We start from the raw sequence: 14,940 nt of genomic DNA, 5'->3' as shown, positions 1-14,940 counted from the left end.
AGGGAAATCCATGAATAAACAGGGATAGATGGCAACGCTCGAACACTAATCATAAAATTCTCTCTGGCTGTTGTAATAACCTGATTTGAATATGGTCCCTGATCCTATGTGTGGATCATTCGGCACAGTAAATATATCATAAGGGGTCAAAAGGTCAATGATTCATATGTAGAGCAGAACGAACATTAAATAAGCATCGTGGTATGTCAGTACTTAACTGCAGATGAAGAACATCTGGTATTCGTAGGTTTGTTACAGCCAGATATTTTTTTCTGTAAGTATTAATGATATAGTTTATTTAGAAACTGTGAAGATTCTTCAGTTTCCCTTTTTTTTCTGAATAAACAACAAAGCGATTGAGCATTTGAGGGACAGTTCACCCTCAAAAATACATATTTTTCCTTTTACCTGTAGTGTTATTTGTCAATCTAGATCATTTTGATGTGAGTTGCTGAGATTTGGAGATGTCTGACCTCTCTTGGATACAATGGAACTGGATGGCACTCAGCTTGTGGTGATCAAAGCACCAGAAAAATACATTTGAAAAACTCAACAGCAGTGTCTCTCAAGAAACCATGACCTGGTTACTCAAGATAATCCACAGATCTTGTTATGAGCAGTTTCATGTTTCTTTTTTTCTTTTTTTCTACCACACTACACCCACCAACTATGAGTAAATGAGTAGTAACTAAGCATTAGTTTAAGCTGATACAGTTCACACATGCGATATAAGAAAGACTCAAAATTGTTAAAGGTTTTAATTGTTTCTTTTAATTTTCTCCCACACAGCCAAACTATAGAGAGAATCTATCAATGTTATCTTTTTTAAAAATATATCAATAGTACTAATCATAGTTATTATTACAAGGTCATTCTCAAATAAACACCTATTGAGTGTACAGTACAGTACTGTATATCCTCTACATATTATCCTAATAATAATGCTCTTATTTTTTAGCAAGAAGAAAGAAACAAAGAACCTGACATTTTTTATTATGAATTATGAATTACATCATTTCAGCTCACACTGTAAAATATGTGTAAATACTGCTTGTCCTCCTGTTTCACTGTACTGTTGAGTATATAATCCTACTCTGTTCTCCTCACAGCCCAGTGCCAACAATCACATGGAGGAAGATAAATGGAAACATCCCCAAAAAAGCAAGACTTCGGAAGTCCCAGGCTGTGCTGGAGATTCCCAACATTCAGCTGGAGGACTCAGGAACTTATGAGTGCAAAGCGGAGAATCCAAGAGGAGGAACTGCTTTCAAAGGACATCTACAGGTCTACAGTGAGTCAAAGAATGCTCTTTTTCTCCATTGATTTGTTTATCCTTTACCTTTGTACAGCCATCATACATCATCTAAGAGCACGAGTGTTGATGTATTTCATTGCAGGAATAGTGGGCCAAACAGCGCTATAAACAACTAGAAACCTTTGTGTAAGCTATTTTGATCATTCTGAACTGCTTCCAATGATTTTTCATGCTATAATCTTTGCAAGTGACAGTATTCTCAAATTCAAGCCAGGGGACTAATACCAGTCCATCTGAATTTGCTGAACAGTCAGAGGGCTAATTATATATCCATCTGAGATAATCCAAGAACAAGTGTTCATCACCACAACAAATGAGCTGTTTCTTATAGTTGCAAGAGGAACAGGTCCCTTAACAGGTGTGTTTTGTCCCAGGCACAATGTTCTGAACATCTCCTCTGCTTTGTTTTTTATTGTAATAGACTCTATTATCTGTATTTCTCAAAGATTTGTCATAATGTGATCTGAAGTAGTTTTTTTTTTTATATACAGGATATCCATGGAATTTGCTGAGCACAACTATTTCATTATCTTTGTCACTACAAAAACATATATATCAGCTAAGAGATCCGCATTACATATTTTAAATTAAATCAGCAGTATTTACAAAATGATCAGTTAAAGGGAATACCCATTAAGGTTGGGTTATACGTCAATACGGACACAGACAGCAGGTAGTCGGTTCTGTTTATTCTACGTCGGGTGGTTATATACACAGACGTGTTCGCACATTTGTCGGTGCATATGTTTCGTGCATTCAATCAGCATGATCATACATTTTGGGCTGCACATGAATGATCCATATGGACTGTCTCAAACATAGACAGATGATAAAATTAACGTCATGCTGAACCTTATGGCTTTACAGATACAGAAAATATTTACACTTAGCTCATCCTTACTAACAGCATAGTGTTCTCAGCATAAATCTTAAGATGTAAAACAGATGGAAACACTGGAATAATTTGTTTAACCAAATCTAGGCTTATCACAAAAAAACTTCACACATAGGGAGTAGTTAATAAGTTATCATATTTATATTTGCAGTAGGCACATTGTACTGCATTTTTGTTTTTTTATGTACAGTGGTTACATATCAGTTTTAGGATGGACTTTAATTCAGTTTTCAAACCAGTGTGATGAACTAGTAAGCTCGTTGAATTACTGCCTTTGCCCGTGACCATATTTATCTATGAGGGTGCATGTCTCCCATTCCTCTCTCTCCGTACCATGTGCACAGGGCCAAGATAATGGACTGTCTCAGCCTTGGTAGGACACATTTCCAAGGCCCTGCACTTCTTGGCAACCTCCATTCTGTTGACATCACAAGGAGAATAGGGAGCCTAATTTGTAGCAGCCTCACGCTAAATGTAATTTACACAGGTCAGCTGGAAGTTTGAACTTTCATTGTGAGGGAGACCTTCCTGACCATAATCATTCAATCAAACCACACACAAAAAAAAAGTATTATACTGAAGGTGCCATATGCAAAGAATAGAAAAGAATGTGCTTGGCATGTAACTGTAGGAGACGCAGCCCAGTGGCAGGGTTCCCCGGTGTCTGCAAACACTTAATAAGAAATAAACCATTATGCAATGTGCATCATTCGGGTCTGGCAGTTTGTATCGTACTATGCAATCATCTGGATAAATTGGTTCTGTAGTTTTTATAGAAAACAAAGATCAAGCAAAACATCTCATGAATATATGTGGAAGGTTTGACATTTAAAGCCTTACAAATCTAGTAATTTGTGACATTAACCACATAATAATAGTATGTCATCATCAGTAACTGTTTAACTTGTCCTCAAAAGTATAATCTGCATAAATGGGTCACACATTTTTTTTATTTTTTTTATATATAGGTATTATAGTTTTAAAAGTAAAAGTAGAGCAAACCATTAGAGATGAAAATTAAAGAGGAAATAAGGTTAGGGTTAATTTCTAACATTCCCTCGCCTACGCAAGGCAAACGATCCAGCCCCCAGTAAAAGGTCTTGTAGTTTTTATATTCTTATACAGTTCAAGAATTGGAAAAATGCACAACCACAGATAAGACCCAGTAGATGGAAAGAGACAACAAGATGAAAAGAAGGTACATACAGTCATACAGTACTATAACAGCGTTCAGAATTGTGACAGAAATTCTCTGCAGCATGTTGAGTTGGACAGGAATTGTGTATGTATGCAGCCTTGGAAAGACAAGCAAGCAGGCTATGAAAAAGAAAGAAAAGGGGGGAAAAAAAAGCTTCTTGGTTAAGGGGCCCTCAGGAAAGGCAGTCATCTAGTTTGCCTATGCCATAGGCGAGCCATGCGATAGAGGCAGAAAACAGAACATGGTCACGAACATGATACCAAAAACATGAACATGATCCACTCTTGGAGAGGAGAGAATATTGGCTTTTCTCTTTCTGACAACAGTGCAATTGTGGGCTCCAGCAGTGAAAATCTCTAGGGCATTTTCTGTGACTGGTGGTGCATGTTGGTCTTAGCTAGAGGTGTGCTGGTATACTGGTTTTACTGTAAAGTTTATTATGTATAGTATTTTTGACCACAATATTCTTAACAATATAATATATACAGAATTATATAGTATTTTATTTAGTTCTGGAGTAATTCTAATATTCTTTTAGGAAACCAGTTCAGAAAATTTAAGCCTAGACAAAACTCAAAACCATGTCCAGTACCCCATTCAGACTGACACAGTGAAAGTGTGTCAGCCCCGTTTCGGGAGTATGCTTGTATGGGTCAACCTGTGATGTTAAAATGAAACTTATCTAGTAATTATTATTATATAATGTAATGTAGTTTAATTCTCAGGTTTATCAGTGAAGTGTATGGAAATGGGTCCGACGCAAAAATAATGTGTAATAAATAAAAAGCTGTACACAACATAGAATGCATAAAGAAATGGTTTAAATAATGTGCCGCAATGGATGAAAAAATAAATACTTTTATATTGAAGTGTGTCCCAAACCAAATTTTTGCTTCTGTTGTGACTATAGCCTTAATGGACGTTATAAAAGAGTCTTAGTGTACTACATCCACTGATTTAAATGCTGTCTCCTACAGGGTCTGTTGACCATGTAGTCATGTATACATATTCTTTTTTTTGTATAAGAACAGGTGATCATACATGTGTGTGTGTTTCATAGATACTTACTCTTAAATCCTTTTTTTTTCTCTTCAAGCCCTCCCTCAGTGGGTCAGAATGATTAATGATACTCAGATGGATAGTGGCGAGAAGCTCCAGTGGGAGTGCAAGGCCACAGGAAGGCCCCGGCCCACCTATCGCTGGCTTCGTAATGGTTTGCCCTTGACAACCCAGGTACCTACACAGTAACCTCTCCTTTTGTTGATTGTACCTTGAAATATCTGAATTACTCCTATGAAACCATACAACCTCTACATGTAGCATTATCATGGACAGTTATATGTATATTCAGCTGTGATGTTCCTTCGTTCACTTTTGTCTCGTTACAGGGTCGAGTTGAAATTGTGAATGGAGAACTGAGCATTCAAAAAGTGCAGCAGATGGATTCGGGAATGTACCAGTGCATTGCAGAAAATAAATATGGAGCCATCTACTCTAATGCCGAACTCAAGATTTTAGGTAGTTACACCTTCGGTTTATAATTGAAATTAGACCAAGCAAGTCAGTAAAAGAAAAAAATCTTGTATGAGATAACTTTTCTTTTCTGCAAAGCATATTTCTCGATACTCTGTAAGAATAAAATGCAGACCGAGTATTGGCATCTGAATAAGGTACCGGATGATAGGTAAGGTAGATTGAAATGCAAGTGGGGAACGCTGAACTGTGAGATGTGCTGATTGCCAATCAATGGTCCCTGATTTAACCCAGGCAGTGGGCGGCATGAATAAAAGAAGGACCCTTATGGTTACATTCAATGAGGTGTCTGCAGGTATCAAGTTGAGGAGAGTCTGGAACAGTTCTACATTATTCTGAGGAGAATGAAAAGCAATGACTTGTAGGTATAGATTTATACTAATGGAAGCAAACACTAGAAGAGAGACATCAGTGGTTTCTTTGATGGAGTTTAATGACTCCATTAGGGTCTTATCTCCGCTCTATCGTTTGTCATCAAAGCACAGGCTACATCGCAATCCCCATTACTTAGAAAAAGCAAACCTTCACTGTCGAAATGACTTTCATCAGGTGTTTATTAAGCAGCATTTGCTACTATCAGTCAATAATCAATTATAATCATCAATGATTGCCAATCACACACTGTACAATTTTGACATTGTTGAAAGGAGTAGTTGTATCTTTTTTTCGTACATCAAAACATGCATCACATGTACTTTTAAAGACATAAAAAGTCAAGGAAACTGTGCTCTTCAGCCTTAAGGCTTCAGGCTAAAAACATAACAGTTGTACTGAATGGCTGTCCACTGTTCTGTGTTGATGCACTATTTTCTCCTTGTCATCTTCTATACTGGGACACATCTGGTGACACCCATTCCCCTTTCGTGTTTCCCTGAGGGACAGTTTGATTTACTGTCTGTGTGGCATGCCCTTTTTTGAAGGGGAATCTGTGGCATTTTGAAAATCTTACTGCAAATGGGCAAAGTTTTTTTGTAGAAGCCCTTCTAAAATGTTTATCCCTAACTCATCAAGTTTCAAATCTCTGTAAAACAACCACCGTTTAGTTAGTTGATTTAAATTCATGGCATTGTCCACAAGTCTCAGAAGTTGTAGATTTTAATAAGCTTTATCTTAGCTGACGAGGAAGTGCCTTCGCCTTCCTGAGAGTCACATCCTCAATGATGATATTTTGAAGCTGGTGATGAATGTTTTCATAACTATACCCCCTAGGCATCTCTTCCCAGTGACCTGTGCTCTCTGTGAAGATATCCACAAGCAAACACTATCAGGAAAGATTACATGGCTAATAACAGCCTGCAGATGAGCGATCACTGGAGGCTACATGGGGGCAGCGGCTGCCCTCATGCCTGTGATCTTGTCCCAGATCCAGCTCTTCGGGGAGGGTGGCGGGTGAAGCAATAAGGGTACTGCTGCCACCAGCTGCAAGCCTGCTCTTATTTTGATTAAAACAAATACACACAGCAACTGCTCTGTTTTCTGCTGCTTTTCATGTCTAGAGGGACCTCTGCCACTCAGGCAACTACTCAGGCTCAAAGACACAAGTGTTATAGGGAGAGGTCAGCCTGTAGCTACAGATGGGATTGAATTGTCATTGTGTATAATGTCACCTATAAAGAATCATTCAGGATTTGAATAATCACAGTTGACAAAGCCTCGCAGCCAGTAGATGGCCTTAATGTGTAATACGCAGAACCACATCAAATTTACTGCTTAATTCAATCTCTTGAGCAAGCCTTAATTGTTAAAAAATATTATGTATTTATTATTCATTCAGGCAACCCGATTTAAAACATTTTTTCATAAAAGCTGCACAAATTATCCAACCATGTCATCATGATAATGATTCAGTGATTAGTTAGGCTACAGAACACAGTGCAAATAGTAATAGGGGATGCTAAATTAGCAGAGAATTCAGACCAAGTGTGGTAAATAAAAGCATATTTAAAACCATGTACAGTATTGTGTTTAAAGCGTGCTTTATAATACTTAATGTGAGAACTCTAGTTATTACTTTGAAACAAATTAGTGTTTTCGTGCAGCATTTTGAGTCATGATGTGTCAGTCTAAACCCTCAAGCACCTTTTGAATAATTACTTTGACGTGCCGCAGTTGATGAGGTCAAACGAGTGTTACGTTTAAAGAATGCATGACATTTTAGCAGCCGCGCTGATTTAAACTGCATTATGAAGGTTTTTACCACCAGGGGGCGGAAAGATAAACAAAGTAGCAGAAATAAGCTAGTCAAGTCATGCTCGCAAACAGATGTCACTTGAGTGTTCAGGAGTCACAGAGCTACATAAGAATCCCATTGGTGATCTCATTTTCTGGTGAACAGGTAGCATACAATTAGCTTGTGTTTGGCGCTGTGCTCGAAACAGCTGCTCACATTTTATACAAAGCAGCATTGTTTTAGTTTTTTGGCAGTTTGTGTGACATCAATGAATTAACTAATGATTTTATGGTTTTTTTATTGTTGTTGTTGTTTTCCGATACATCCTAAAATGTTTTGTTGGGTTTTTTTTTTGCAGCATCAGCACCCATTTTTGTCCCCAATCCCGTACGGGTCATTGCCACACTTGGAAAAGATGTATCATTAGAATGCAAACCCAGGGCATCACCCAAACCACGGATAACATGGAAGAGAGGAGACAGAAGGATACAGCCAAATAAAAGGTACAGCAGATCACGTTTCACTAGCAAAAAGAATTTGCTTTTTACAGACTGAATATCTCTCTTTGGGCATGCATTGTAATTTAAAATTATAGTCGAGTTATTGATATTTGTAAGGAAATTCTCCTTTTACATGCAGCTTGCAGGAGCTCAGAGCTGCTAGGGATCCAGTGTTCTGCTCAGTGCCTTAAATGAAACCCTTAAAATACTCAAAACTTTTTAGGAAGGATTCCTTCGAGCTGTTTTCACTGGGATAGATCTTGCACATTTTCTTTGCAGACTGTGGTAGATTAACTGTGTTTACAGCTCTGTGTTATAAATAGTATCAGATTTTTGCACAGTTTATACAATAGAATATTATGACATAAAGCTAATTGCCCTGTAAAATATGTATGAAGTCATGAAAAGTTTTCCTCCCTCAATATCTTTATATTGTTTTTCATCATAGTTTCACTGCATGAATTCAAGTGTTATCATTCTGGCTCAGGCCCTCAAGGAATTGTCTTGTTGTAACACATCACTGTTTCATTACTATAACTGAAATTAAGTGTCACTGCTAAAATAAAACACCTTAGGTACTTGTAAAGCTCTGGAGACCCATCGTCAACCACACCTCCTTCTCGGGGATGCTGACAATTTAGACCGTACAATTGCATTTGGAATTCGCATGCAGTTTGATGCATCATCTTTTATGAGAAACATCTCTCAGTTGCACCTAGAGGGGGCTGGGCGGGGTGAGGGTCCATCAATCAAACTGAGCGACGCCACTGAAATTATCAGTCACCGCTGAGCATCCCACGTTTTGAGTGAGAGAGAACGGGGCCTTTGTTTATCAGCCAAGATTCAGCAGTCTGCTCAACAGCCTTGGCAGCAAGGGTAGCCAGTTGATAATCAGATCCTCGGTGTGTCACTCCTTCAAACAGGCAGCGACAAATCTTACTGCCTCTAACAGGTGGATGGAAACAGTATCCAAGAATTTGTTTAACATAGTTATTTCAGCGGTTGGTGCAAGTCTGCAAAATATTTAATCTTCAATTGAAAGAAGAAAAAAAAATGTTCTCAGAGGTAGTTTTGCATGTCTGTTTTCTACAAAATAGAAATTCAGTTGAACTGATGGATGGGGACAAGTTAGCGAGCGTATTGCCCAAAAATGGTGATTAATGACCCGGGCTTGTCTGAATCTGATAAAGCCTTTGAGGTATTTGTCAAACCCTTGCAAATCTATTTTTCAGTGTTGTCGGCATACACCACAGGGAGATTCATACCTGTTCGACATCTTGATTTTGTTTTTATCTGACTGCAGATGAAGTTGTATCTTAAGAGAGCAGAAAATTGTTCACAAAAAAAATATTGACGAAGCAGTTAGTTATTCTTCCCCCCTCAGAGTAATTTATCATTCACTATTAAGTGTTGGCATTATATATGTATGTGGTTCATTTCCTTCATAATCAAAGAATTTATACAATCAGTAATTGAAGCCTCTCTCACAGATTCTTCTTGAGCTGCTATACAATGTTTTTATAATCTAAAACTCAAATCCAATTAGAGTTTGACACACTAATAGGACGTCTGTTGCAACTTAACAGTACTAGTGAATTAATGAAGTAGATAACACAGTGTGCTTAAGGGGGTCGCATCTCAACTGGAGATCGATCTTGTGAAAGGGTGATTTTTATCTGAAAAAAAAAAAGCCAAAATAAGCACGAGGAGCTGTGTGTTTTTAGATCTTGGCCAGGGTGACTCTTCAAAGGATTTTCTGACATTACCTATTGTAAAGTAAGGAGTTTATGGATGGACAGACGTTCTATTCTTGGAAGTACGGGAGGAATCGAAACAGCTTCACGTTTATCTGGCATTGACAGCTGTGCTGACTTAATGAAGGTTTGTAATTAACATGGATTTCCGCTAATGTTCAGGGCTTTTGTCTCTTAAATAGAAAGTATTAATCCCATTAGTTTGAAAGTACGTGGCAGACTCAATTGAAACCCACATCCTCTTTGTTTTAGATTCAAAAAATGCATGATTTGGTCATTTTTATAAAAATTGTTAAATGTTTTAAAAATGTATGTATGTAAATATGCATTGTATTCTGTGGCAGCCTATTTGAACCTCGCTTCAGATAATAAAGAGATATTTGCTGTGATCGTTTCCCTTAAATTTCCTATGGTTGAGTTAATTTGCATATTCTGTGTACCCAACAGTCCCTATCTTGTCCTCTCTGCGTCAGTGTCCTTGTCAGATGTGAATTTCCTCCCTAATTTGGAATATGTCTCCTGGCTGCAGATTGCCTCTGAATCGTGTGGCAAGATTTTGTCACGCCTTCATGAGTTTCGCTTTGCCAATTTCAATCACCTTGCCCATGATGAAAGAGCTTAGTGTTAATATAAATGCCAAACAATATGAATTCAATTAAAAGATGAGAATACCTCACACCCGCATCTTTCCAAGTGTTTGAATCTTCTGCAGAAAAAAAAAGACTTCTAAATATTCATAATTCATAAATGGTGATATTACATTTTGAATGAAGAGGATCGGACACCGGACAGTGAGAGGAGAGCAGTGGCTCAACATGATTTACAATACTATACTTTTACTTGATTCCTGCACTAAAGCCATCTGCTCACACACCTGCTTGCTGTGTTGTTGAATACAGTTATATCCTATATGATCTGTCAACCACTTAATTCTCCAGCTGTTACGTTACAAGTCAAAGCAAAACGTTGATATCATATTGCTAGTGTCCTTCAAGTGGATAAGAGGCTACTTATGAATGCAGACACGGTGTTTACCAGTTTGTTTTTCCTCTCTATTACATTTGTGTTTCCCAAGAGGACAGCTCGGCGATATGCGCGTCTTGGTTTGACAGCTTTTGGTTTAGATTCATCGAACGCAGCGATACTAAGGGTTTGTCAGGTGGATTCATGAGCACTCTGTATGATGAATGCACCATTTATTTAGATTTATGGAAATATTAATGCAGAGGAACAAAGAATCATAACATTGTTTTTTTTGTTTTTTTTTATGATGATGTGTAATGTTCTCCTGAAAATTTGTCCTGAAATTTTCCTTTGATTAATTTTAAATTATACTGAAATAGGGCAGCCTATTGTGTTCTTTCAAAGGCAGATCTAGTGCATCACCGTACCCAAAGGGAAAATCAGAAGATTACTGTGTCTCTTTGTTTTTGACATCAAGACCGTACATAAAAGTCAGTTTTTTTTCCCTCTCTCCTTTACTGAAAATTTGTCCCCCATTATCTTAATCTGTATCTTCAATAGCATCTGTGTTTTAATCCTCTTCAAGATAGGGCCACTTACTGCTATCTGCAAATTAGATTCATTAACATATTTCAATTGTTCATTGATATTAACTGAAAAGGGTTCATTTTCATGCTCCCTTGTTGTAGGTTGCACAATAAATACAAACACTGTTCTTGACTTCACATCCTTCCAGTCCTTTGAGCTTTTTTTTTTTTGCAACACAAACAATTAACTGTCAGACGCTTTTTTTGTCCTTCAATTCTGTGATAATAACTTGTTAACTGTAAACAGACTTTTATTTTATATTTTTTTCCACGGGAATCTCTGGTGGGTGATTATTTGAAGAATATCTTTGCAGTTTATTTTAACTTCTCTATACTCATCCCCCAGTGAATATCACTATTCTTGTAACTCGACACAACCACAAACATATAACCTCATGCTTGAACTTGTAGTGCAACTGTTGGTACGTGAATTTGTTTCTCATAGCAGTATTGATTTTTGTGTCCTTTCTCGCAGGATTATGTTGTTACGGAACAACACTCTGAGAATTGTTAACTCCAGCCGAGCGGATGAGGGGAACTATGTGTGCCGGGCAGAGAATCAGTTGGGCTCGGCAGAGATGACTGCCATACTGTGGGTAAAAGGTAAGTGATGCCCTGGGGGCCTTTATTTTCTGCCAAATTAGCACAAGTCGGCCACCAGTAAACACTCCCCAATGTCATTTTTCCCACCCCCCACCTTTGCTCGAGTGCCAGGAAATTTATTGTGCTTGCTCAACCGTGAACAAGGGCTCTCACATTCAAGAATCATATTACAAGGACACACTTTTAACAGTGTAAAGGCCTCTGTCTCATAGATGCACTGTGAACAGTCAGATCTGAGCTAAGCAGAGATATTTATGTGAGAAAGGTGAGTGTTTTTACCCAAGTTAGGGTTGGCTTCTCATGATCGGTCTGGCGGTGATATCAAACAGTCAAATGCAGCTGCTTGACGCTAGCTCTGGGTTAGCCTGAGGTGACAGTGCAGCAGCTTTGTGCTTCCAGAGGCCATGCGTGTGGATCTTAGCCCGAGCAGAGTGGAAGTGACTGTGGGGGAGAGCGTGGTGCTGAGCTGCAAGGCGACGCACGACACGTCGCTGGATGTGGCTTTCCAGTGGTTCTTCAACCAGAAACCAATCAACTTTCAGCAGGATGGCGGCCACTTTGAATACATCCAAACAGTAAGAGCGAGAGTAAGAGCAAAAGTAAGAGTACATTTATCAAATTGGTTATGATTCTACCTACCTGTCTGTCTGTCTGTCTGTCTGTCTGTCTGTCTGTCTGTCTGTCTGTCTGTCCATATAAATGTTCATCTGTTTATTGTAAACAGATGTTTGGTGTTTAATTATTTCTTTTAATTTAATTGTCTTCTTGGCCAAATATGTTGATCTTGTGGATCAACCTATCTACCATCTACCATCTACCAACTATTTTAGGTATCAGTTCTGCTACAGATCAAACTGGTGTCATGAAAGTCCTGCATTGAATCACAAAATCATGTACAGCATATCAAAGTCTAATCTATTGTTCTGAATTGCACCTGTGCATTGTATCTTCCTGAGAAAATGAAAACACACAAAAAAAAAGATAGATTCGTGTTTTGAGACTCACTGACTTTGAAAAGGTAATAACGGTCGTGACAGGGGCAGCCATCGATTGACGATGGAACATATTGAGGAAAATAATAAAGACAAAAATTATACTTAAAATGAACCGTTGTAGAGATGTAACATACCGTATTACTCCTATCCTGGCCTCTCTCCACTGGCTGCCTGTACGCTTCAGAATTGATTTTAAGGTTCCTCTGTTTGTTTATAAAGTTTATAAAGGCTGTCCCTCCACCCCACCCCCCACCTCCCCTCCCATATCGCAGACCTTCTAACCCTTTATTCTACCTCCAGGTCCCTCAGGTCGGCTGACTTCGGGGTCCTGGCTCTCCCGCAATCTAAACTTAAACTCAGGGTTGACCTCGCCTTTGCGGTCGCAGCCCTTAGACTGTGGAACAGCATTCCCCCTCCCTATCAAATCTGCCCCCTCCATCGACTCTTTTAAGTCCAGGCTCAAAACTTACTTTAATTGACTACCTTCTGAATCCTCCTGATGTCGCTGACTTTTGGCTTGTGCCTGTGCCCGTGTGTCGTTTATTTGTGCCTACGAGCCGTGTGCCTCGCTGTTTATGTCGGTGTTTCTTGTGTATTTGTGATTTTAGCTACCTGCTCTGGTCTGTACAACATTTTTGGTCAACGTGGGCTGTTTTTTAAATATGCTTTATAAATAAATTTGACTTTGACTTTGACTACCTTAATCATTCTTATCAGACTATGGCTGTGTAAAAACACGGTGTTCTTACAAAGCCTACATAATAAGTAAGCCGCTCTTGAATTATGAGAGCCTTATTGTACCAAAGAATACAGGGTTGAGGATCCTCTGAGGAAGATGTAGTTTAAATCCTCCCAGCAATAACAAAACACACACACAAACCTTTAACCTTCAAGGTGGCAATGTTAAACTTGCCATTTCACCTTCATCTTTTAACCTTTTTTTTTCTCTTTGTTGGACTCTTTCTGACCTTAATGTTTTATTTGTTCCTTGTTTCCAGTTGTAATTTTTCCATAGTTAACCAGCTGGTGCATTAGGGGATTATGTTCAGCACAGCATATGTAAATTGATAGTGCCCACCATTCTGTATTGTGCACGTTATTGAGAGATGGATCATATGAGTTGTCAGTGGAAGCCAGTTTAAAACAGAATCGAAAGCAGCAAATATTTGTGGATTTACACCATTGGGCTAAATGTCACTTATTCAGACAAATAGTTATGTGTTACAATAAACTTAATTAAAATTTGTCTGTTCACCTTTTTCTAACCTTTCTTTTTATCATAAGAGGTAAACTCAACATCTGCTAAAACCTAATTCTGATATTTCTCCTGTTATCTTCAACCTTGTAATAGATATTTGCAAACAACTATTTGACTTTTGCTTGAAGTTTAAACCATTTTAATTTAATTTAATGGGTTTTTTTGTTTTGTTTTTTTACAAAACCACATCTTATTACCCCTTTCCATAATACAGAAAAGAATCATCAGTGCCTAAACCATAAAATTAAGTTAAAAACAAATTTGCTATAGAGGAGGGAGGCATGTTTATGTCACTGTTTCTTCAACAACAGTGGAGGTTAAAATCACATCTGTCCTGATGTGTCCTCTGCTTCTACCCATGCTCTGGAGAGAAAGTATTTGCAGTGACAATCCTTTACAGGCACAACAGATTCCTGGCTGATGCATGGTTTGTAATTTTAATCAGGTTTCGTGCTAAACAGCTGCCTGTAGACCTTGAATTATTCCCAGTCTTGCCTTAGGCATTTCTCATTTCAACAGAGAGAAAATACGGCTAGCTGAAGAATGTAGCAGCAAGCAAGCACCTGAATTAAACAGGAATCTCTCAAGCCACATGAGCCGCTACAAGATGTAAAGGAATCACACTTTTTTTTGTGTCAAGCACATTTAGGCTTGCTTAATACCTAACTCTTTCCTTTCCCCATTTGCAGCAGTCTTCGACGGTGGATCTGATGATACGGAGCATTTTGTTGAAGCACGCTGGGAAGTATGGGTGTCGGGCCCAGACCAGTGCTGACACTGTATTTGCAGAGGCTGAACTTCTTGTTAGAGGTGAGCTTGTTATCTGTCAGCGCACCAGTGCACTGTGACGTCTTGTACATTTTATAGTGGAGGCAGTGACTCACTCCCCCCCTTGAGCTGAACCACATACCCTGAAACAGAATTCACATATTATTCTCATACTGAATGGACACTATGACCAGTTTTTTTAGGTGATTTAAAGCTGTTCTGTGACATAATTAACCTTTTCTGTAAATCTATGATATTAGCCTCCAGTTTGTCACCAGTGTAGCAGCTCTGGGATGTTGGTTAATTACATCAGATATCAGACATTTGGTTTTGATGGAGAAATCACACAATGACCATTTTCAACATTATTGCCCCCTTGACTAATTATTGACCATCTTGAC

The 14,940-nt window shown here is 38.4% G+C and overlaps 1 protein-coding gene across 2 annotated transcripts in view; it reads left to right on the top strand.

Annotated features, from left to right (window-relative positions):
• The window catches only part of cntn5 (contactin 5), a 108,880-nt gene that overhangs the window by 76,221 nt on the left and 17,719 nt on the right, over positions 1–14,940 (top strand). The window contains exons 9-15 of one of the 2 annotated variants that reach the window (XM_042413889.1): positions 1,110–1,291; positions 4,505–4,641; positions 4,797–4,926; positions 7,470–7,614; positions 11,391–11,518; positions 11,918–12,093; positions 14,461–14,581. In XM_042413889.1, coding sequence (XP_042269823.1) covers positions 1,110–1,291; positions 4,505–4,641; positions 4,797–4,926; positions 7,470–7,614; positions 11,391–11,518; positions 11,918–12,093; positions 14,461–14,581 — 1,019 coding nt within the window. Of the gene's footprint in view, positions 1–1,109; positions 1,292–4,504; positions 4,642–4,796; positions 4,927–7,469; positions 7,615–11,390; positions 11,519–11,917; positions 12,106–14,460; positions 14,582–14,940 lie in introns of both variants that reach the window. The other variant, XM_042413888.1, reaches the window with a different exon arrangement.

The sequence above is a fragment of the Thunnus maccoyii genome, chromosome 6 (genome assembly GCF_910596095.1).
Source record: "Thunnus maccoyii chromosome 6, fThuMac1.1, whole genome shotgun sequence".
Classification (NCBI taxonomy): domain Eukaryota; kingdom Metazoa; phylum Chordata; class Actinopteri; order Scombriformes; family Scombridae; genus Thunnus; species Thunnus maccoyii.
Note: the sequence above shows the minus strand (reverse complement) of the source record. Positions and strands in the feature narration are given on the sequence as shown.